The sequence below is a fragment of the Danio aesculapii genome, chromosome 22 (genome assembly GCF_903798145.1).
Source record: "Danio aesculapii chromosome 22, fDanAes4.1, whole genome shotgun sequence".
Lineage (NCBI taxonomy): Eukaryota > Metazoa > Chordata > Actinopteri > Cypriniformes > Danionidae > Danio > Danio aesculapii.
Genome location: NC_079456.1, coordinates 34,605,162 through 34,628,461, shown reverse-complemented (window position 1 = coordinate 34,628,461; position 23,300 = coordinate 34,605,162). Strand labels below are relative to the sequence as shown.

The following is a 23,300-nucleotide window of genomic DNA, read 5'->3' as shown; positions in this document are numbered from 1 at the left end:
AATAAATACTTTAAATAGCGCTATCTTTAAAAAGTTGACTTTAAAGCTGAGCAGAAATATCTTAAAAACCCATACTTCTAATTTCCCATTTGGTCTTGAGTCAATCAGTTACAGAAGGTTAGAATTGTTTAGTTTTTTTTCCTCCGATATATTGTCCAATATTTAATTGCTCCGGATTATTACTGTCGGATTTATCAAAGGGGAAATTCGTTCATTTAAAAGTTTGCTTTCTAACGGTGCAGTCAGACTAAAATCATGTGTTTTCTTCAGATAGAAACTCCGCAGCGATGGACATTTTTATAACTCGGTGTGTAGTCTAATCGATTTTGTCGCACAATGTCTTGGTTATGAGAAGGCAGGATTGAATCAGCGACCATCTTGCTGTGAGGCGACAGCACTACCTACTGCGCCACTGCGTCGCCTCCAACGTTTTTCTAAATATCTTCTTTGTGTTAAGCAGAAGAAAGAACTCATAAAGGTTTGAAAACGTAAAAAGTAAAAGGTCAGTAAATAATGACAGTTTTCATTTTGGGGTGAACTGTCCCTTTAAATCTCACATACATAGATGACTTTTGAAGCACAAGTTAACACATTTAAGCATGGTATAATAATGCATGGTATAATTAAGCATGGTATAAGCATGGTGAGCATGAGTGAAACTGTAATATCTGTCATGTATACAACGTGTATATAACCAACGTGTATGAATCACACCATGGACTTAACATTTTTTTATTGGCAACTAGTTTAAAAATGCCTAGATTAGAAGTCGAACAAATGTGAATTTTTCTGCGATAAACTATAGCAAGAATATTGTCAAAAACACAACAAACAAATTTAACCCTGCGAACAGACTGCATAAAGGAATGGCAGCAGAAATCAGAGTCACAAAATTGGAATTGACCATTAAGATCTGCAGTGTAAACGCAGCCTAAATGTCTACCGATTGGTTTGATCATTTGAAAGCTGATGGCTGTGATTGGCCGAAACTCACTCTGATATTCTTGGAGCGCGTTTGGACCAGACTGCCACTGCGCACAACAAACACCGGCGCTCCGTTCACTTCATTGTCCGCTTTGTGCCGCAGCCAGTCTTCATATCCCTGTGTGAGTGTGAACAGGATTAATCAAAGAGGGAAGCAACAGTGTGTGTGTGTGCGTGTATGAAGGAGAGCTCTGAGAACACTCCGCCTGCTCACCTGCTTGATGGCAGTTACTGTGATGACAAAAAACAGGGGAAGTCCGCTGGTTATAGGGGAAGTGGGTGTGTCGATCATCAACTGCAAAGGAGAAAGAGAATCTGGTTACAAACAGAGCAGAACTGTGGTGTGATGTGTCGTTTACTGCGTTTACACTCCATGCGCTGCTTCTGAAAGAACAAACGAACATGTTTAATGAAGACCATTCATATAAAATGCATACGTGTTTAAAAATCACAATATGCAGTGCTCAAGCAACTCCTCTGCCATGTGAACATCAAATAAAACAGTTGTCATGCCTACTTTCTGCTGTAAACATAAGCTTGTGACTTTGGCTCTTCTGATTGGTCCACTGCTTTGGAACTGATATTGATGAGTGGCGCTTAAGGCTGATTTATACATTCACCTGTGTCTGCAGCCTCCGCTGATTGCGCACTCACAGTCGAGAACTGTGAAGGCTTTTATACTAAATGTGCTTGCCGTTTTATTATTATTTGTAACAACAGGGGGCGACTTGAAGTAACTATCATGACGAAACAGCAGAGAAGAAGTCAGCCAGCGATTGGAGATGCTAAATGAATGCTTTTAAACATACACCACCTGACAAAAGTCTTGTCGGCTATAAAAGTTTTAGGAACAACAAATAATAACTTGACTTCTAGTTGATCATTTGGTATCAGAAGTGGCTTATATGAAAGGTAAAGGCCTCTAGATTACGCTTATTTTACCACAAAATATGATCATGCCTTGATTTTGAATGATTGGCCTCTCTGCCTCTCGTGTTTTTAGAAGCAAAGTCGCATTAGGTGTGAATGAGCCCCTAGTCATTTTTGTACAATGCTGATTTGCTACATGAACCACTTTGGCGTTACGAATTTGACACAAAAATGACACATCAAGTTCCCATCAGTGTCATACTAAAATATTTCAGGGTCAGTTAAACATTACACCAAGTTACTCTCAAAGTTGGTTTCATAGTTCTTTAAACGCAGTCATTATAACAGGAATCAACGCAACGCAAAGATTCTGTTTGTTCATTGTTTGGTTGTTTTGTTGATTGGTTGATTTGTTTGTTGATTTGTCTGTTAGTTTATTTGGTTGATTTGTATGTTTGTTTGTTGATTTGATTTATTTGATTTATTTGTTGATTTGGTTGATCTGTTTGTTCGATTGATTGATTGGTCAATTTTGTTTGCTTGGTTAGTTGTTTGTTGATTTGTTGAATGACTGATTGATTCGTTTGTTAGTTAATTTGGTTCATTTGATTTATTTGTTTGTTTGCTGATTTGATTGATTTGTTTGTTGATTTGGTTGATTTGTTTGTTTGTTGTTTTGTTGATTGATTGGGTTGTTTGTTGATTTATTTTTTTGGTTCATTTGTTTGGTTGGTTGTTGATTTGTTGAATGACTGCTTAATTGTTTTGTTTGTTGATTTGTTTGTTTGCCGTTTGGTTGATTTGTTTGTTTGATTGTTGATTTGCTTGATTTGATTTATTTGTTGATTTGGTTGATCTGTTTGTTCGATTGATTGGTCGATTTGTTTGCTTGGTTGGTTGTTTGTTGATTTGTTGAATGACTGATTGATTGGTTTGTTTATTGTTTAGTTTGTTTTTTTGTTGTTTGATTGATTTGTTGAATGACTGATTGATTCGTTTGTTAGTTAATTTGGTTCATTTGATTGATTTGTTTGTTAGTTGATTTGATTGATTTGTTTGTTGATTTGTTTGTTTGTTGTTTTGTTGATTGATTGGTTTGTTTGTTGATTTATTTTTTTGGTTCATTTGTTTGGTTGGTTGTTGATTTGTTGAATGACTGCTTGATTGTTTTGTTTGTTGTTTGAGTGGTTTGTTTGTTTGCCGTTTGGTTGATTTGTTTTTTTGGTTGGTGTTTGGTTGATGTTTGGTTTGTTTACTGTTTGGTAGATTTGTTTGTTTATTGTTTAGTTCATTTGTTTGTTTGCTGTTTGATTGATTCGTTGAATGACTGATTGATTTGTTTGTTAGTTGATTTGGTTCATTTGATTTGTTTGTTGATTGACTGTTGTTTTGTTGATTGATTGGTTTGTTTGTTGATTTGTTTTTTTGGTTCATTTGTTTGGTTGGTTGTTGATTTGTTGAATGACTGCTTGATTGTTTTGTTTGTTGTTTGAGTGATTTGTTTGTTTGCCGTTTGGTTGATTTATTTGTTTGATTTGTTAGTTGGATTGATTCACTTGTTTGTTGTTTGGTTGACTTGTTTGTTTGTTGTTTGGTTAATTTGGTTATTTGTTGTTTGATTTGTTTGGTTGTTGATAGGTGAATGAATGAATGAATAATCGATCGATCTGTTTGTTTCAAATTTGACACATCAAGTTCCTATCAGTGTCATACTAAAATATTTCAAGTTCAGTTAAACATTACACCAAGTTACTCTTAAAGTTAGTTTCATAGTTTCTTAAACGCAGTTATTATAACAGGAATCAACGCAACGCAAAGTTTCACATGAGGGATTTCACCATGCACATTTCACAATGTCTGTGTTTCATTGATCACTTGAGACTCATGCCAACTGAATCTGAACTTTCCTACAAAATCCATTTTCTATTGAATGACAATATGACTTTTTCGGGAATATTCATAATTTCATGCACACATCTTTGTTATTATCAGCAAAAATATCCACAACAAAAGTGAGTGTATATTAATTTATTACTGTTATTAAAGAAATGAACAAACACAATAGATATGATAGCATTTTTCAATCATAAAACCTTTTATAAAACAACAGTAACAGTTAAATCATTATACTGTACCATAATGCAAGTCAAAACATGTAGATTGACATAAAGAACTATGATTTCCTGCTCTTACGGCCGAAGGCTGGAATGACAGAGCAATACTAGCATAATGATCAGTACTTGTCGTGTTGTAATTTAACATATGATCATGTGTTTGTAGTAAACAATCTTAAACATACATCTGCCAGCTTCAGTGTGAATGGTAAAGTTGATGGCTGTAAAGAGTGTGCTTTTAAAATCCGTCCTGTTTAATCAATGATTAATCATTAACAGGACTCTATCATCCAACAAAAGCAAATTTTTGATTTAATACTGGTTTGACCATAGCTATATATCTGACACTTAGAATAAACAATTGATTGGTTTGTTTGTCTGCTTCTTGTGTAGTTGATTTGTTTGTTTGTTGAATGATTGATGGATTGGTTTGTTGGTTTGTTTGTCTGCTTCTTGTGTAGTTGATTTGTTTGTTTGTTGAATGATTGATGGATTTGTTTGGTTGTTGTTTTGTTTAATGAATGATTGATTAATTGATTGGTCTGTTAGTTGTTTGGGAGATTTGTTTGTTTATGGTTTAGTTCATTTGTTTGTTGTACGACTGACTGATTTGTTTGTTTGTTGATTTGGTTGATTTGTTTGTTCGTTGTTTGTTTGTTGTTTTGTTGATTAATTGATTGGTTTGTTTGGTTGATTTGTTTGCTTAGTTATTTGTTGATTTGTTGAATAACTGATTGATTGGTTTGTTTGTTGTTTGATCGATTTGTTTGCTTGGTTGGTTGTTTGTTGATTTGTTTGTTAAGTTTATTTGGTTCATTTGATCGATTTGTTTGTTTGTTGATTTGGCTGTAAGTTTATTTGGTTGATTTGATTGTTTGTTGATTTGGTTGATTTGATTTATCTGTTTGTTCATTGTTTGGTTGTTGTTTTGTTGATTGATTGGTTTGTTTGCTGTTTGTTTGGTTGATTTGTTTGCTTGGTTAGTTGTTTGTTGATTTGTTGAATGACTGATTGATTGGTTTGTTAGTTGATATGGTTCATTTGATTTATTTGTTTGTTTGTCAATTTGGTTCATTCTATTTATTTATTTGTTTGTTTGTTTGATTGATTTGTTTGGTTGGTTGTTGATTCGTTGAATGACTGATTGATTGGTTTGTTTGTTGTTTGGGTGATTTGGTTGTTGTTTGGTGGATTTGGTTGTTTGTTTGATTCAATTATTTGTTGTTTGGTTTAAGTCGCAGCTGTTTGGTTAAAGTCGCAGCTGACTGTGCGTGCACAGCCGCGGGAGAAATATTATATAATTAATCATTTAATAAACAAGTCAAATAAACTTTACTATTTATTCAGAGAACAAAACGACATCTATAATGGCTGCAAAATATTTGTGCACCATTAGAAAAGGCTAATCAACTAACTACACTTTTTATTCTAGTAATTATTATAGTTTTTAGCAATAATGTCTATTTTTATTCATTTTTTCTGATATTTCTGACCTATCTTTTTAGTAAAGCATACGCTCAATGCATCACTTAGCGGTATGATACATGAATGTGCTCCAAGCAGGTTTCTTCATCTCGTTTATATACACTATAAACAGCAGCGATGCTAATTATTCTCTTTATTCTCTATTTCTACCTGGGGATACTCATCCTGAGGCCCTCAGATTATGCAGTGCCGCTGATTCGATCTAGAACCAGCGACGAGATGATCCCAAGGTTTCCATAATCCTGGACCAGGCCGTATCCTGAACAGCTGCTGTGGTGGTTATGGACAGCATGAGACTAATTCCTGTGACGCTCCAGGGACAGACGAGTCTTCGCTGAGGTCCAGCTTCTCCAGCGCCTAGACTGCAGCTCTGCACAAGACGTTTGGCCAGTGGAGAAAAGGTCGTGCCCAACTGTGCCTGGTTTCTCTCAAGGTTTTTTAGTTCTTCACTTTCGCCAATTGGTGAAGTTTTTTCCTCGCCGCTGTCGCCACTGGCTTGCATGGTTCGGGATCTGTAGAGCTGCGCATCGATGGATTTGCTCTTCAGTGTTTGGACTCTCAGTAGTGAATATTAAACCACACTGAACTGAGCTAAACTGAACTTAAACACTACAAACTGAACTACACTGTTCCTATTTACTATGACCTTCTATGTGAAGCTGCTTTGACACAATCTACATTGTAAAAGCGCTATACAAATAAAGGTGAATTGAATATATATTTCTCATTTGCTGTATATTTATTAATTTAATGATGTTAATATATTAGATACTTTATACATATCTAAAATGTTTTGACAATACTGTAAATGTCATGCCAATCAAGCAACTTTAGAAAGAGAGAGAGAGAGAGAGAGAGAGAGAGAGAGAGAGAGAGAGAGAAAGCACCCTTTGCCTGTCTGTGGGTGCACATGGCTCCTAAAAAGCATAAAAGTACGCAAAATAGTGGATTTCTTTCATTTCAACAGCCTTTTTTAATGACTTTAACCCATTGAAAAGAAAAGGTGTATAAGAGTGTCATAATAAAAAAAAATATTGTTAAAAATCACATTATTTTTTTGTTTGTCGCATGTAGTTGACCATTTTGTGCTGTGGGTAAAAGGTGTGTTTCAATCTGGGTACCACCGCAAGTATATTTTAAACCTGTATGAAACACTGAAATGCAAATTATAAGCCATTGAAAGTGTTTTTTGACCTTGCATGCATATCAGCCTGTTGTTGGAGACCCCCAAAACCAAAATATGACCTTTTATAATGCAAAATGTGGGCTTTTTAATTCACCAGTAAAGTCATTATGTAAATTTTCCAGATATTTATCAGTATCACTGTGTGAAAGGGGGTACAGACGTGAGAACTGAGAAACATCTGAGCTTACCTGAACCAAGAAGATGATGAGGAAGTAAAAATTGGCAATTCTTCTGAACTGCTCAAACAAATTCTTGGGGACAAAGTTCCATATGGTGTACTGCAAACAAACAACAGCAACAAAAGCGTGCAGTATTTTACTGTCAAATGGTCAAGAAAAATAGGGAAGCTCTCAGAAACACCATCATGCTGTTTGCTCTTACCTTGGAGGAAATGATCCGGTTGTCCGCAAACCTCTGAGGGATATAATGGCCATGCTGCGGGAACTTGTTTGCTATGTAAACCGTGCGAGTGTCGCTCTGATGAGGAGGGTCAAAGCCCTGGAAAAGAAGGAACAAGTCGGTCAGTTGACAGACATCAACAACTCCCTGTTAAATATATTTCACCTACAGCCTGGATAATATGAGATTACCTAGGGCTAGACGACATATGACAAAAATGACAATATTTATCACGATATAGTACCTTTTCTGTAAATTCAATCAATTAATAATTTAAATATACTGACCACATGTAATAAAAAAGCTGTACTGTCTACTCATTCACTTTATTTAGAACTTCTGTGCAAACGTCTGCTTAAAAATGTAGAAATATACAATAAATAAAACGCTTTTAAATAAACTGAACGTCTTGTCTTCCCTGCAACATCACACATTCAGCATGACTTCTCAATCCAGTCGGGATCATCCACCATTACCCTATGAAGGAATCTTGGGGTGATCCTGGATGATCAGTTGTCCTTCAAAGAGCACATTGCTAACACGACTCGATCTTGCAGATTTGCACTTTTCAACATCCGAAAAATCAGCCCCTTCTTAACAGATCATGCTGCACAACTTTTAATCCAAGCTCTTGTCATTTCAAGGCTGGACTACTGCAATGCTCTTCTAGCTGGTCTCCCATCCTGCACCCTTAAGCCTCTATAGTTGATCCAGAACGCTGGAGCTCATATGGTCTTCAATGAGCCGATGAGAGCCCATGTGACACCTCTCTGTTACCGGTTGAAGCTCGAATCAAGTTCAAATCACTGGCGCTTGCTTGCAGGACAGCCACTGGCACTTCACCCTCTTACCTCCACCTGCTCCTGAAGGTCCCATCGCAGGAAGGCTATAAATCACTTTCCAAAACCTTCTCATTCACTGTTCCACACTGGTGGAATGATCTTCCCATTAAGACTCGGACTGTGGATACACTGGTTTCCTTCAAACGACGACTAAAAATCAATCTCTTCACAGAATCATGGATGTGCAGACAACAAATCTGCAGCAACTGCGTGATGCTATCATGTCAATATGGAGCAAAATCTCTGAGGAATATCTCCAGTACCTTGTTGAATCTATACCATGAAGGGTTAAGGCAGTTCTGACGGCAAAAGAGGGTCCAACCCGCTATCAGTAAGCTGTACCTAATAAAGTGGCCAGTGAGTGTATACTTTTTGTGAATCTGTTTTTCGTTTTTTCTGTAAACATCACATCCATAACGCTGGAATTGATCACATATTATGATAAAATATTACTGTGAACCATGTATTTTGTGACACCATGTATAGACGATAGAGCATAATATAAAACTACAGACTTTATTTAGTCCATAAGAGATACATATATAGATACATATATCGTCATATTGCACAGCCCCAATATTATCTATTGGTGAAACAGAGATATAATCTTAAAGCTTATGGAAAAACGGCGAGCAGAAGAAGCTGAGAGCCTGACGGCCGAATAACGCTGTGCCAGAGTCATTATTAATTCAGTTAGTGTGCAGCAAAACAATTCATTATGGGAAGCACTTTCACAGCACACGAGAGCTAAATCACTTACTATTGAATTCCTATTGCCTTCTCAATTTATTTCTGTTCTGCAGGCCAAGACCCACACGTGTGACTGAAGCGCTTTAGAAGTTACGATATAATAATGAATGTGATGTCGTTTCAAAGAAAGCCAAATATTTGGTTAAAGAGCTTGCCAAAAAAGTTTGTTCCCATTGGTAAACGCCTCTAAACTCTGATTGGCCAATGGCGATTATGTCATGGGTGGGTGTGGCTTCACTGACATGGAAATCTTCAGATCATTTCTTACGGAGGTCAGTCAGACATGGGTAAATCTTGCAGGTGAAGTGGAAACCTTCCCTGCATGCTTAAAGTCTAGTTAAACTGGATCTTCCTACTAACATCAGCATTGCAGGATACTTTAAAAAATAAAATGGAGTTCCTGATGAAAATAAAGGCAGCACGGTGGCGCAGTGGGTAGCACGTTCACCTCGCAGCAAGAAGGTCACTGGTTCAAGCCGCAGCTGGGTCAGTTGGCATTTCTGCGTGGAGTTCCAAAGACTTATGGTATAGGGCAGGGATGGGCAAACTCGATCCTGGAGGGCCGGTGTCCCTGCATAGTTTTGCACCAACCCTAATCAAATCACACAGCTTTCTAGTGATCTTGAAGACTCTAATTAGGGTGTTCAGGTGTGTTTGATTAGTGTTGGAGCAAAACTCTGCAGGGACACCGGCCCTCGAGGATCGAGTTTGCCCATGCCTGGTATAGGGGAATTGGGTAAGATAAATTGTCCGTAGTTTATGATTGTGAATGGATGTATCCCAGTGATGGGTTGCAGCTGGAAGGGTATCCGCTGCGTAAAACATAAGCAGGATAAGTTGGCGGTTCATTCCGCTGTGGTGACCCCAGATTAATAACGGGACTAAGCTGAAAAGAAAATGAATGAATGAGGGATAGAAATAAAATAATTGTCCCAACTGTGCACTGTACACATATTAAAGGGTTAGTTCACACAAAAGTAAATAAAAATGTCTTATGCGCATTTGCAAAATGTACAGAAAAATAGGTGGATGGAAACACAGCTTGTGTCGTAAGCTATGTGTGTGCGCTTATCGCGAGCCTCCGCTGAGTGTGTGAGCACAGCCGAGAACTGTGAAGGCTTTTATACTTGACGCACTCGCCGGAAACACGAGCATTTCTTCAGCTGTGCAGACGAGGTTGGTCAGTTAAATTATGCAACTGTAAGTGTACTCTATAGTCTTTGGTATGTTTGCTCTGCAATAATTGTCCAGTACCGATAGCAGAATCGTTAATGTTAGTGCTTATTGATACATCGGAGCTTAATGCGGCCTTTAATAATTTAGCACCAGTAAATTTAATAATTTAAAACGGTAAAAAGAAAGGTACCTATCCTTAGACACTAGGGTTTACAATATATAATAAACACGTGATAAACACGTTGCAGGATGAGTGTGTATTATAATTTATCATTTGCACGTGTTTCTGACTGTCTGCGGATTTTAAAAGCATTTCGGCATAAGAAATTGTTCATTCAATCATTCATTACTTTTCCTTCAGCTTAGTCTCTATTTCAGGGGTCGCCACAACGGAATGAACCGCCAACTATTCCGGCATGTTGTACGCAGTGGATGCCCTTCCAGCTGCAACCCAGTACTGAGAAACACCCATAAACACTCGTTCACACTCATAGGGACAATTTAGTTCATTCAATTCCCCTATAGCGCATGTGTTTGGACTGTGGGGGAAACCAGAGCACCCGGAGGAAACCCACACCAACACGAGGAGAACATGCAAACTCCACACAGAAAGGCCAAATGAACTACTAAATAAAACAAATAAGACTTTCACCACAAGGAAAAATACTGTAGGAAATATTGTGAAAAACTCCTTGCTCTGTTAAACATCAAGGAAATATTTGACAAAAAAAAAAAAAACATTCACAGGAGGGTGAATAATTCTCAGCTCAACTGTACACAAACGCAGACAGAGAGACAGAGAGACAGACGCCCGCCCGCATGCACGCACGCACGCACGCACACACACACACACACACAGTCTCCATAGGCTGTTTGCTGTGACGTATACACATATATTGGCTCGGTTTTGTGAAACACGTGACCGCTCTTTGCATAAACACAAACTCTCCATCCACCTGCTGCTTTATGCAAATCCTCCAGCAGAAGAGCTGAACGTTTCCCCCCAAACCCTGACTCTCAGACAGCTGCTGAATGTCTACACTGAATCAGTAAAGGCTGGGAAATCTCTGCAGGGCCACGTCATCTAGCCTTACTGGCAGCACATGTGTTCAATTACAGCCTGATTCTGTTGACTGAACCTTTGTGTGTGAGTGTGAGTGTGTGTGTGTGCGTTTCCCTCCCATTTCCCCCTCCACATTTCCGAGAGCGTCTCCTTCTGTCTGCCAGCACGAACATCTTTTGCTGCTTTTTCTTCACCCTCCAAAGCTGACGCCACAGTGATTACCAAAGCGTTTTAACAGATTCATAGACTTGTTAAGATTTGAAAGAACGGATTGAGGAAAATGTTTGAGGAAGGACTATAGAGAGTCTTCTTAGCTCTACCGCAACACCTCTTACATTAGAGATCATTGAGAAATTTGTCATGATTTGTCAAGATTAAAACATCTACGCTGTCATCCAGGGTTATGGATGTAAAATTTGAGGTAAAACACAAGTAAGTATTCACAGTAAATTGAAACATCTGTTTATATTTTCCAAAACAACCAACTTCAGAGTTACAGGATCAGGAGAATATCAACCTGGGAACATGTTTTAGGTTGTAAATAAGGGGAAATAAACATGCGCTACGGATGTGAGCAGGAAAGTCTGGGAGTTTACAGTCTATATCATACTTTGTAGAAAGTGAGTGAATTAAATATGCACAACAGAAACAATGCTGATCAACAGGAGAAGAGCTGCTCTCAAACATGACTGAGTTTATTTTATTGGACATTTCTGTATTTATGAGGGAAAAGCTTGCTTATGGATGAGTTAGATGTGAAATTGGCACTTGTGTGACTTTGCTAAATCAAATATTACTGCTTGAAAACATTGACACAGCCATTATTGAGTATTTTACAGTACTGTCAAATACAAGCCCACACAAAAAAACCTAGAAAGGGTTTCTCTATTGTGGTGAAAATCATGGTAAGGTGGACATTTCCATGGAATTGCTCCTAAGCAAGTAGATGACTATACAAAATCTTGTAAAAACTATTACAAAATGTAATAGAACAAATTTATTGTGCAGCATTCAACAATGTACTAAAACTCTAATGTCTGTTTTGTCACAGGAAGTATAAATTAATTTTGTCAGTATGGTTGTTAAACTCGCGAATGATTGAAAATTTGTCTGAAATTTTCCTTCACTGTAAAAAATAAATCTGTAAAATTGATAATATATATAATATTATAGGTAGGTCTACTGTTTATTCCCATGCACAAATCGTTGTGTTCTCTAAGAAAGAAAAAAGCCAACGCAATCACACGGCAATTCGTAACTTTTTGATTTAGTGGCTAATTTGTACGAATTCGTACGATCTAATTCGTACATTTTCGTACGATTTGCTCATCCCCCAATGACGGTTGCGTTTAGGGGTGGGGTTAGGTGCCACGCCTCCTTTTTAAAAATCGTACAATTTCGTATGACTGAATTCGTACGAATTAGCCACTAAACTGACAAAACGTAAAATGCTTACGTTTTCTCGTGAGATCAGGCTGAAAAAAGCATATCAAATGCTTGTCGTAGTCTAATCATAACTCTATCATGCCATATGATTATTTAAATGATGTGCACGCTTTTGGTTTCATTTTCACTGCTAAGCGCGGTTCATCCTTCCCGCGCGACTCTCAAACAATTACTCTGTTTCACAAACTGAACGTTATTAACATCTTCATTACCCGTTATTCACAGCCTATGTAGGTTCTGTTCACTAAAGTAGACTTCATTCACAGGCGCACGCCCGCCCTCTCTGCGGTAACAGCTCACGGTCAGCAGCTCACGTCACGTGTGATTTCGCGGCTGCGAATACATCATCACATGAAGATAGAAATGGCATTTTTGGGGCGAATTATACCTTATAAATACAGTATGTGACTCTTTTAACATCATTTGGAGGTGTCCATGTCGTCGTAGAAATGCTGGATTAAGATCGTCTAGGGGGTCGAATCGAGATCTCGATCTTTTTTCGATTAATTGTGCAGCTCTACTGCCTAGTTAACCTAATTAACCTAATTAAGCCTTTAAATGTAACTTTAAGCTGAATACTAGTGTCCTGAAAAATATCTAGTCAAATATTATTTACTGTCATCATGGCAAAGAGAAAATAAATCAGTTATTAGAGATGAGTTATTAAAACTATTATGATTATAAATGGGTTGAAAAAAAATCTCTCCGTTAAACAGAAATTGGGGGAAAAAAATAAACAGGGGGGCTAATAATTTTGACTACAACTGTAAATGGCACTAACAGGAGAGCAAACACTGCTGCATCTCTTCTCTTGTAAATGCTTACTGAGGCGACCAGAGCGAACTGAAAAAATAATAGCAGTGAGGCACAGCTGTGTGTCGGCTTTGCTTTGCTGCTCGCTGGCTAAAATTCACTCTTAATGCCCAGTTATTTAACTGAGAATTGGAGAGGGCGCTCAATCTGCTCTGCACATTGTGTAACAGTCTGTGAGTCTGAGGAACGGGTCCGTCACTCCACTCAAGCACCTTTAATTAAACACTCGTTCAGGAAGTGAAGGCTAATGAGACGCTGACTCACAGCTACTTCCCCTTATCCTACCATGACCTGTCGGAAAGTCCACTGAAAGTGCGCTAACTTGGAGCAAGCATTAAAAAAGGATGAGTGAGGACAACTGGATGGCCCCAAGAGAACTGAAGGCTTATTCTAGCCACACAATTCGCAATATATTATTCATATACAGTCAAAATTATAAGCCCCCTGTGAATTTTATTTTCGTATAAATATTTCATGATGTTGAACAGAGCAAGGAATTTTTCTATCTTTTTTTTTCTTCTGAAGAAAGACCTAATTGTTTTATTTCGGCTAGAATAAAAGTAGTTTAAGATAAAAACATTTTAAGGTCAAAATTGTTAGCTATACAATCGGTGGTTTAAATGGAACTTGGACGTACTACATCTAAAATGAGTCTTTTCCATTTACCTTTTTTTAGAAACGGTTTCCATTTTTGTGTTGCCGGTGAATGAACAACAGCATAAACTACTATGACAATGATCACCTCAGGTACTGATTATGGGCTTTTTTCAGTGTTAATACTACCAATGTGAGTTTGAATACCATTGGACATTTATTGCCACACTGTTTCTAAAATAGAAACATGCAAAAGACACCTTTTAAATAAATAAATCCATAAATAAATGGGTCGTTCTTATCAGATACCGCGATCGTTGAATCAATCGCAAAAACAACAAAAAGTCGCAAATTTTTGTGATTTTGTGAAACATCTGAGAAATTCAAAATAAATCACACAACACCCTCATGCATGTTCATAAAGGCCACACGATACATCTTAAATGTGTCATCACGATAATAGTATGCAATATTCACATCCATATCACAGGGAGGTGTGATAAATCACATTTATTTTATGTTTCCAGCGTTTGTTTGCACACTAAAAAGCACTAATCATGTTCAAATGGTTTATGAGTACAGTGCGCTATTCTCCGTTTCTGATTGGCTCTGATATTTAAATGCTTCTGTCACTTAAAATTATGAAATCCCATCTTTACTATTTAATGTCAATCATATTATTTTGCGCACATAACCAACAAGTAATCTCCACATTAGTTAGATTGATGCCGCTGGGTTTTGTTAGTGTTGATTATTGGTTAGAGCTGCACGTTTCTGGCTAAAATGAGAATCGGGATTTTTTTGCTTAAAATAAAGATCAGGATTTTCTCACGATTCCGCAGATGTAAAAATAAGCTTAATATGAGTCTGGATTATTATTGTTTTTTCTCAAACATATGGTAAAACAACAATGATATTATGTGTAGGTCTACTGGTTTCTATAAATAATTCTATTCTACTTATAATAATTATGATGTAGAGTTATGTTTGAGATATAGGCCTATGGTTGCAATGTGTCATTGACAACATTATTAGACCATTTCAAGAGTTCACACTTAGATATTGTTTGAAAACTGTTAGCATGTTTGGCATGCTGTCCCGAAAGAGAACCCTGAGCTCAAAGATAGTTAAGCCCAGGGCTCCCGCCTAGTCCATAGGGCATGTGAGGGGAGAATGAGATCAGGTGGTTCTCGAGAGCTCCCCGTGGTAAAGGAGGAAAGAAGGAGAAGGGGTGGATGGGGGGTTTCTTCGGAAAAACGAAGATAAGGAAGTAGTTCTAGCTAGGCTACTTATAGTGAGTTGGATCAATCTGATTTCAGTTCTGCAGCTGGCCACTCATCTACATGCATTAGTTAGCCACTAATGCATGTAGATGAGTGGCCAGCTGCAGTCAATCATATCACGTGCTCCTCTCGAAATTAGTTTGTGAAACTTAATTCACTGGTAAAATCAACATTATATAGGCTAGAGTAGTTATACTGACACTGTAAACATTTATTTTCATGCACAACTCTGTTGCAACAGCTCACGTGTGATTTCCCGGCCGCGAATACAGCATTATATCAAGACAAAAATGACATTTTTAGGTGAATTATACCTTAAAAATACAGTATGTGACTCTTTTAACATCATTTGGAGGTGTCCATGTCGCTGAGCAATGTATGCGAAACAATAAAAAGACTCGTGCAGCCGCCTTTGCTTCTCTCCTGAACTTGAAAATATGATTGGCAGAATCGTAGAAATGCTGGATTAAGATCGTCTAGGGGGTCGAATCGAGATCGCGATCTTTTTTCGATTAATTGTGCAGCTCTATAATTGGTGTTTTTCAAATACAATAAATTTGCTCCAAAAATGTTCCATCAGTTCCCTCAAACTGCATTCACAACACTACCAACGCATAATTCTCCTATGTCTATTATTAAACAGTACTATATTCTATATGTATTGCTTTTTATTACTGTTTTGAAAGACACAATCTCACAGGAGGGCTAATACTTTTGACTGCAACTGTACTTGGTGTATTCACAGACGCGGATACATCAAATGCACTGTTTCGTCTGACTATCATTAGTGATTATGAGCGCTGAAAGCAGCTGGTATGAGCAGATGAGCTGGCGTTAAGATGACGTTGGCAGGAGAAGAGCAAACATAGAGCAGCTCACACTCACGCTTTAGCCTGAGCTCTGACTTTAAGCTCAGACACTCAGGAAGAATCTCTGTGCAAAGACAGACCATTGACTGCAGAGATGATCACATTCACGAGCACTTCAGGAAAGATCTGTTACTGTGTAAGCTTAGCGACTCAATGTGATCCAAGTAGGGCTGAGCGATTAATCGAAAAGCCGAAATTCACAACATGCGATAATCAATATACACACACAGACAGACACATTTAAACAGGGTATATGCAGGAATTCTAAAGGTAATTTCAATAGCTTTTTAAGTCTTTTAAAGACTTTGTCAGAATATTTTAAGACCTCGTCGCCACTTCAAGTTCTAATCAGTATCAAACCTTTAACTTAATAAACATGCTGTTTGTGGTCATAAAAGTGGTCATAAATGAATATTTTCTCAATTCAAGCGGTTTGGACCCAGAAACAATATTTTATACGTCATGACTTAACAAGCAGGTTATTGCTACTGTTACTGTTATTCTTCTTCTTATTATTAACATTGTTATTATTGCAATTTTTTTATTGTTATTATTAATCTTTATTATTTAAAAAATCATTATTGTTAGAGTGTATAGTTATTGTTATATATAAAATATATATTATTCATTGTATTATTATGGTTTATATTACTGTTAATATTATTATTATTATTATTAATTATTATTAAAAATTTTAACATTATTAAAATAGTTACTGTAATTATTGTTATTAAAATTGTTAATATTGTTATTGTAATTTTTTTTATGCCCACGGACATAAAATGTCCCTTATATGCCCATTTTTTATTTTAATTTATGTAATTTAATAATTATTACTCTAGTATTATTATTCAAATTGTTATTGTAATTATTATTATTATTAGTAGTAGTAGTAGTAAAATTGTTGTTGCTGTTGTTATTATTATTATTATCATTATTAAAATTGCTATTATTATTATGATCATCATTATTATTAAAATTGCTATTATTATTATTATTATTATTATTATTATTATTATTATAGTAATTGTATTGTATTATTAGTAGTAGTAGTAGTAGGAGTAGTCCAATTGTTATTGTTATTATTATTTTTGTTGTTGTTGTTATTATAATTAATAATATTTACTATTATTATTATTTATTATTATTATTATTATTATTATTATTATTATTATTATTATTATTATTATTATTATTAAATTGATATTTTTTATTATACCCACTGACATAAAACGTCTTTTTTATTTAATTTATTTTATTATTATTAAAATCTTTATTATTATATTAATATTATTAAAATTGTTATTGTAATTATTAATATTATTATTATTAGTAGTAGTAAAATTATTATTGTTACTGTTATTATAATTATTATTATTATTGTTTAAGTTACTATTATTATTATTATATTATTATTATTATAGTAATTGTATTATTATTATTATTAGTAGTAATACAATTGTTATTATTGTTATTATTATTACTATTATTACTATTGTTGTTATTGTTATTATTATTATTAATATTATTATTATTATTATTAGTAGTAGTAATATTATTATTATTATTATTATTATTATTATTATTATTATTATTATTATGCCCCACTGACCAAAAAAAAGGTCTCTTTTATATGCCAACCTTTCATTTTTAATTGCATTTAAAACTGTCACAACAATGTTATACTGGGCAATTTGATTGTCTTTAAGCATGTCTCTGTTTGCTTTGGTTCTCTGGGGTGTTTTTATGGCGTAATTTAATGTCTGTAAACGAGAGAGGAATTAAACCCAAAAGGTTTGTTGACCTACAATCTGAGCAGATGCACAGAATTCTTACTGAATGCTTATATTTGCAAGGAACAATTACAAGAGGCGCTCTGGGAAGTCCAGTCTTTCAACACTGTCAAATGAAGCAAGTGCTGAAAACTAAAGAGCAACACTGTCATCGTAATATTAATGTGCAATTGCCCATGTGGCTTTAAAATGCAATAAAATCCTAAAGTGGATGATAGTGCTTAACTAAAAAAAGTGACATTATTGGTGATTAAAACAAAAGAAAATGATTGTGGTTATCTTTGTTTCCTGTCATCATGCAGCCCTTTACAGAAGCATCTGAAACAGAGCAGATCTGAAATGAAAGTGAAACTACGCAGATTTAAACACTTCCTGTAAAGCCGGCAGCATCAGGAGACAGGATTTAGACGGTCAAACAAGATAAACAGCCCTTGACATTTTAAATACCACACAATATGCCTAAATATAGTGTCTGCTGTTCATTTGTTAACCATATGGGATCTGCAGAATCAAGAAAATAAGGAAATATCACATGGTAACTCAAAATCAATTATGTCTTTTTTTTCAATTTGAGTAAATATTCATTCACAAACTGAAGCTACTCTTTAAGCTTTGAAGGCATCAAACACGAGCTGGATGTGGACAAAAAACTATATTATACAGCAAGTTTTTAAAGGGGAAAGGTGTATTGTCAATATGGCCAATGTAGCCCTGCCTTGTGCAGAAGCCGATAGTTGATCGATGTAGACTAAGGATTCGCCGGGAAAGAGGCTCTGATCTAGATGTGTTTTTGCGACATTTTCTGCAGCTTCATTATGAACCCTCTGGGGTCAAAAAGCTTGAAATCTCTACTTTTAAATGAACCATCTACAAGTGAAAATAAATGTTTTCCAAATAAGAAACTTAATCGTAAGCTTGGCAAATTTTGGGGAATTTGATGATTCCCCATTCAAACAGAATGCCTGAGAGGCATTATAAAGATGGCCGCCAAGTGAAATCATTTGTTTGGTTCAATTTGGAATTCCCACAACCAAGAGAGCCCAGGGGATTAGAGAGACTCCAGCTTGGCCCCTCCCTGATCCCCACCAAGTGAAATGACTTTAAAGGTGCTTTGATGCTATGACATCATATCAGCTATAGTTCAATGCAAAATAAATCTGATTGGTTGCTGAAATAAACAAAAAAACATCACATAGTGCATGTCCAATGCAACACAGCCTCTGTATTTCTTTCTTTCACTAAACTACATGACAACCACCTTTATCATAAGCAATTTTGGCTATTTTGTATGCACAAAAACACAAGGAATGTCCTTTAAAAAAATAAACCACTAAAATCTATCTGTGTTCAAACCTGCACAAAATACTAGGTTAATAAATGCTTTACTAGAACACCTTAAAATCACATCCTGAAATAATTCTTATTCCACAACAAATACACATTACGCTACACATCAATTTTGTAAAACACAGGAGGGCTGTCAGAACAAATCAATTTGCGTTGGGGAAAAACAATAGTTTTGGGAAAGAATGCAAATGTGCAAACTAAAGCACATTTTCCTCAAGCAAACGCAACAGTTTGGTGAATTAACGCAACTGTTGGGTGAACAAACACAAAGTTAGTTGAAGGGGAACACAAAATTGTGAAGGAACTAAAATGTGCAAATAAATATTTTTCTCGCAGGGAAACAATAGTTTTGTAAAAAAAAAAACTGAAACAAGCTTTCTTTGCTTTTTTTGTAGGGTAAACAGTTTCGTGAAAGGACTGTGTGAATTTGTGAATAAATGTCTTCCTCTGGGAAACAACAGTTTTGTTACAGAACGGCAATGTGAAATGTGAGTGCTTTATTGAAATGTGAAAATAAGTGAAAAAACTAAAATAAGCTATTTTATTCTTGGCAAACAATAGTTTTGTGAAATTGCTAATTTCAGTTCTGGTTTTCTAGGGAAAACAAGTTTTGTAAAATAACTTAAATATGAGAATAATTGTATTTCTTGGGCAAACAATAGTTTTGTGAAAAAAATTAAACCTGCAAATACACAACCTGACAAAAGTCATATCACTTCTCAAAGTTTTAGGAACAACAAATAATAACTTGACTAGTTGATCATTTGCTGTCAGAAGTGGCTTATATGAAAGGCAAAGGCCTCTAGATTACGCTGATTTTACCACAATAAAATATGATCATGTCTTGATTTTAATGATTTAATTAGGACAGTAAGGTCTGACTTTGCTCAGACAAAAGTCTCGTCACTGAACAGAAATAATGTCCAGTATAGAATATGTGGTCATGCTGCAGTGGAAACAGAATGAATATTGTGTCTGACTCCATCATGAGCTTGGAGGACTGCATCCATACATCTCTGCAATGACTCAAATCACTGATTAATAAAGTCATCTGGAATGGCAAAGAAAGCGTTCTTGCAGGACTCCCAGAGTTCATCAAGATTCTTTGGATTCATCTTCAATGCCTCCTCCATCTTATCCCAGACATGCTCAATAATGTTCATGTCTGTTGACTGGGCTGGCCAATCCTGGAGCACCTTGACCTTCTTTGCTTTCAGGAACTTTGATGTGGAGGCTGAAGTATGAGAAGGAGCGCTATCCTGCTGGAGAATTTGCCCTCTCCTGTGGTTTGTAATATAATGGGCAGCACAAATGTCTTGAGACCTCAGGCTGTTGATGTTGCTATCCACTCTGCAGATCTCTCGCACGCCCCTATACTGAATGTAACCCCAAACCATGAATTTTCATACACCAAACTTGACTGATTTCTGTGAGAATCTTGGGTCCATGTGGGTTCCAGTAGGTCTTCTGTTGAACTGCATCCCAATCATCACAAATACTGCAGTTGATTCATCAGGAAAATCCACCTTCTGACACTTTTACAAATGATCAACTAGAAGTCAATTTATTATTTGTCGCACTTACAACTGGGATCAACAACAAGACTTCAGTCAGGTATTGTGAATAATTTTCTCTAAAGGAAACATTAGTTTTTTAAAAGACCTGAAACAAGCTCTTTATTTATTTTTTTGCTGTGTTTTTTCTCTTGGGTAGACAATAGATTTGTGAAAGAACTGAAATCTATGAGCAAACAAAATCTCTCAAGAGAATGTAACCACACAAAAACAAACAAATAAATAAACAAACAAACAGAAATGTTTTGCGAAAGTAACTCGTTTGAAAGATCACACAAAAGAACTGAAACATTATTTTTCCTCACAACTCTTTTTCCCATCACTATGTTGCCCTTGGGGCTCAAAAGAAACAAACATACCTGACAGTAACACGTTACAAACATATCAAATGACAGATCAACAACAGAGGGAAACAAAAATCTCGACAGGGGGTATTTAACCTGCATATCTGAGATATCCAGAGCATTCTGTCATGTTACTAATACTGTTTTCATGCAACGCAGGAAAATTGGGATAAAGTTGGTTTTATATTCACACATTCAGACGTTCTCCTTTTTTTTTTTCGGGGTTTTCACCTTTAATGTATAGGACAGTAGAGATTATTGACAGAAAAGCATGGGGAGCAGAGAGAGGGGAAAGATCGGCATTGGACTGCGAGGCGGAATCTATCTCGGGTCGCCGTGAGCACCGGAGTGCATGTGTCAACGCACTAACCACTACACCACTGGCGCCGACCAGACGATCTCCTTCTTAATATCATTTCAGAAAAGTCTTTGTGAACAGGAAAATCATATTAGCAGCAAATGACTATTAAAATACAGTCGATTTAATAGTGCTAATTTTGTTCTGACGTCATTCTTTAATGCAATTTCAAACCAAATGTTCAAAGTAGCGTCGTAAACAATATAGACATAAATGGTCTCATAAATTGTCTCATAACAGTATGTCATTATAATAAATCTGTATTAGTCTTTATATTCTGCTTTATGCTCCCAGGTGGAGGAGTTTAAGTATGTCGGGGTTTTGTTCATGAGTGAGGGAAGGTTGGAACGTGAGATTGACAGGCGGATTGGTGCAGCGGCAGCAGTTTTGCGGTCGATGTACCGGTCCGTTGTGGTGAAGAAGGAGCTGAGCCGAAAGGCATACTTTTACGCGATTGCAGACTGAGTTTTTATTGAGGTAAAGTTGGTTTTATATTTGGACTTCCTTCTTAATATAATTTCAGAAAAGTATCGTTTGCAAATTCTAAATAGGGAGATCAGATCATATTAGCGAAGCACAACATTGTTCATTGTTGAATTAAATAGTGCTAAAGTTGTTTACGTCATAACTTCATCCGATTTCAGACCAATAATCAAAGTAACGTTAAGGTTAGTATAGTAAACAATATAGAGACCGTTATACAAGTTGTAACTCTTCACAAATGAACGAAGGTGCAACTATAAAACTTTACCTAAATATTAAATAGTGCTAATGTTGACATGCTCCCTATATTGATTACCATGGTACTTTGCATATTCGATCTAAAAATCACATGCAAGTATGACTTCAAAACAACATTACCACTATTATTTGACTGTAAACAATGTTGTACTTTGAGAGTTATTAGCTGTCAAAAAGATTTCACTAAAAAAATACTGTTCTGAAACTAAATTATTAAGAAGTCAGAATCTGCAAATATAAAACCAACTTTACCTCAATATTAAATAGTGCTAATGTTGTTTTGAAGTCTTAATTGCATGCGATTTCACACCCAATATTCAAAGTAACGTTAGCAATAGGTAAACAACATAGGGACCGTGTCACAAGTTGTCGCTGAATAGATAACTTTACCTCAATTTTACATTAGGGTAGAGTTAGTATTATATTCGGACTTCCTCTTTAATATAATTTCAGAAAAGTATTGTTTGCAAATTCTAAATAAGGATATCATTTGCGAAGCACAACAGTGTTCACAGTCAATTAGATAGTGCTAATGTTTTGAAGTCAAACCAATTTCAGACACAATATTCAAAGTAACGTTAGCATGGTAAACAATACGGAGACCGTGTCACAAGTTGTCACTGAATGGATGAGCGAATATAAAACCAAAGGTTAATTACGGTCAATATTAATTAGAGTAATCGTACCAGCTGTTGTCGGATCCAGCGATACATCCTGGCTCCGGCTAGCGCAGTGAGCAGCTATGTTAGCCCGCTTCACCGACACCGATCCCCGCAGCATCAACACCGCCGCTACTGCTGGATAATCTCCGCATTATCAGACTGAATCCGAGCGGCGGCTGCGAACACCGAGAGCCGGGCCATCCTGCGCCTGGAGCCCGCTGCGGAGCGCTGAAACACGGTCACACACTCACACACACTCCCCGCTGCGCTTCTTGACGGAGCAGAAGAATATTTCAGACCGACAGACTGGCTGGCTGGCTGACAACATCCCGGAAGTGACGTCACTCGCCAAACAGATCAACGCCTGTGGAAAGTTGAGTCGCACGTGCGCCTGCAGGAATTCATCACGATATAAAATATCTTTTTTTTTCAACTTGTTTGATAAAACTGTGTACTTTTAGACATTAAACTCTTAGATTACTGTGGATAGTTTAACTCATGAGCAGTTAATGCAAGACTTCAACATATATTTGAACACATACAGATTTGTAATTCCAACGGTTGACAAGATGTGTTTTACCAAACATTTGTTTGTCAAGTTTGTTTC

At 36.3% G+C, this 23,300-nt stretch overlaps 1 protein-coding gene across 4 annotated transcripts in view; it reads right to left on the bottom strand.

Annotated features, from left to right (window-relative positions):
* Positions 1 to 23,010, bottom strand: part of atp11b (ATPase phospholipid transporting 11B (putative)) — a 96,615-nt gene extending 73,605 nt beyond the window's left edge. For all 4 annotated transcript variants that reach the window (XM_056448086.1, XM_056448087.1, XM_056448085.1 and 1 more), the window contains exons 1-5: positions 22,718 to 23,010; positions 7,021 to 7,137; positions 6,828 to 6,917; positions 1,199 to 1,279; positions 995 to 1,102 (exon numbers count right to left, since the gene is read on the bottom strand). In XM_056448086.1, the coding sequence (XP_056304061.1) occupies positions 995 to 1,102; positions 1,199 to 1,279; positions 6,828 to 6,917; positions 7,021 to 7,137; positions 22,718 to 22,744 (423 nt within the window). In that variant the 5' untranslated portion in view covers positions 22,745 to 23,010. The remainder of the gene's footprint in view (positions 1 to 994; positions 1,103 to 1,198; positions 1,280 to 6,827; positions 6,918 to 7,020; positions 7,138 to 22,717) is intronic.
* Between the last annotated feature and the right edge of the window lie 290 nt (positions 23,011 to 23,300).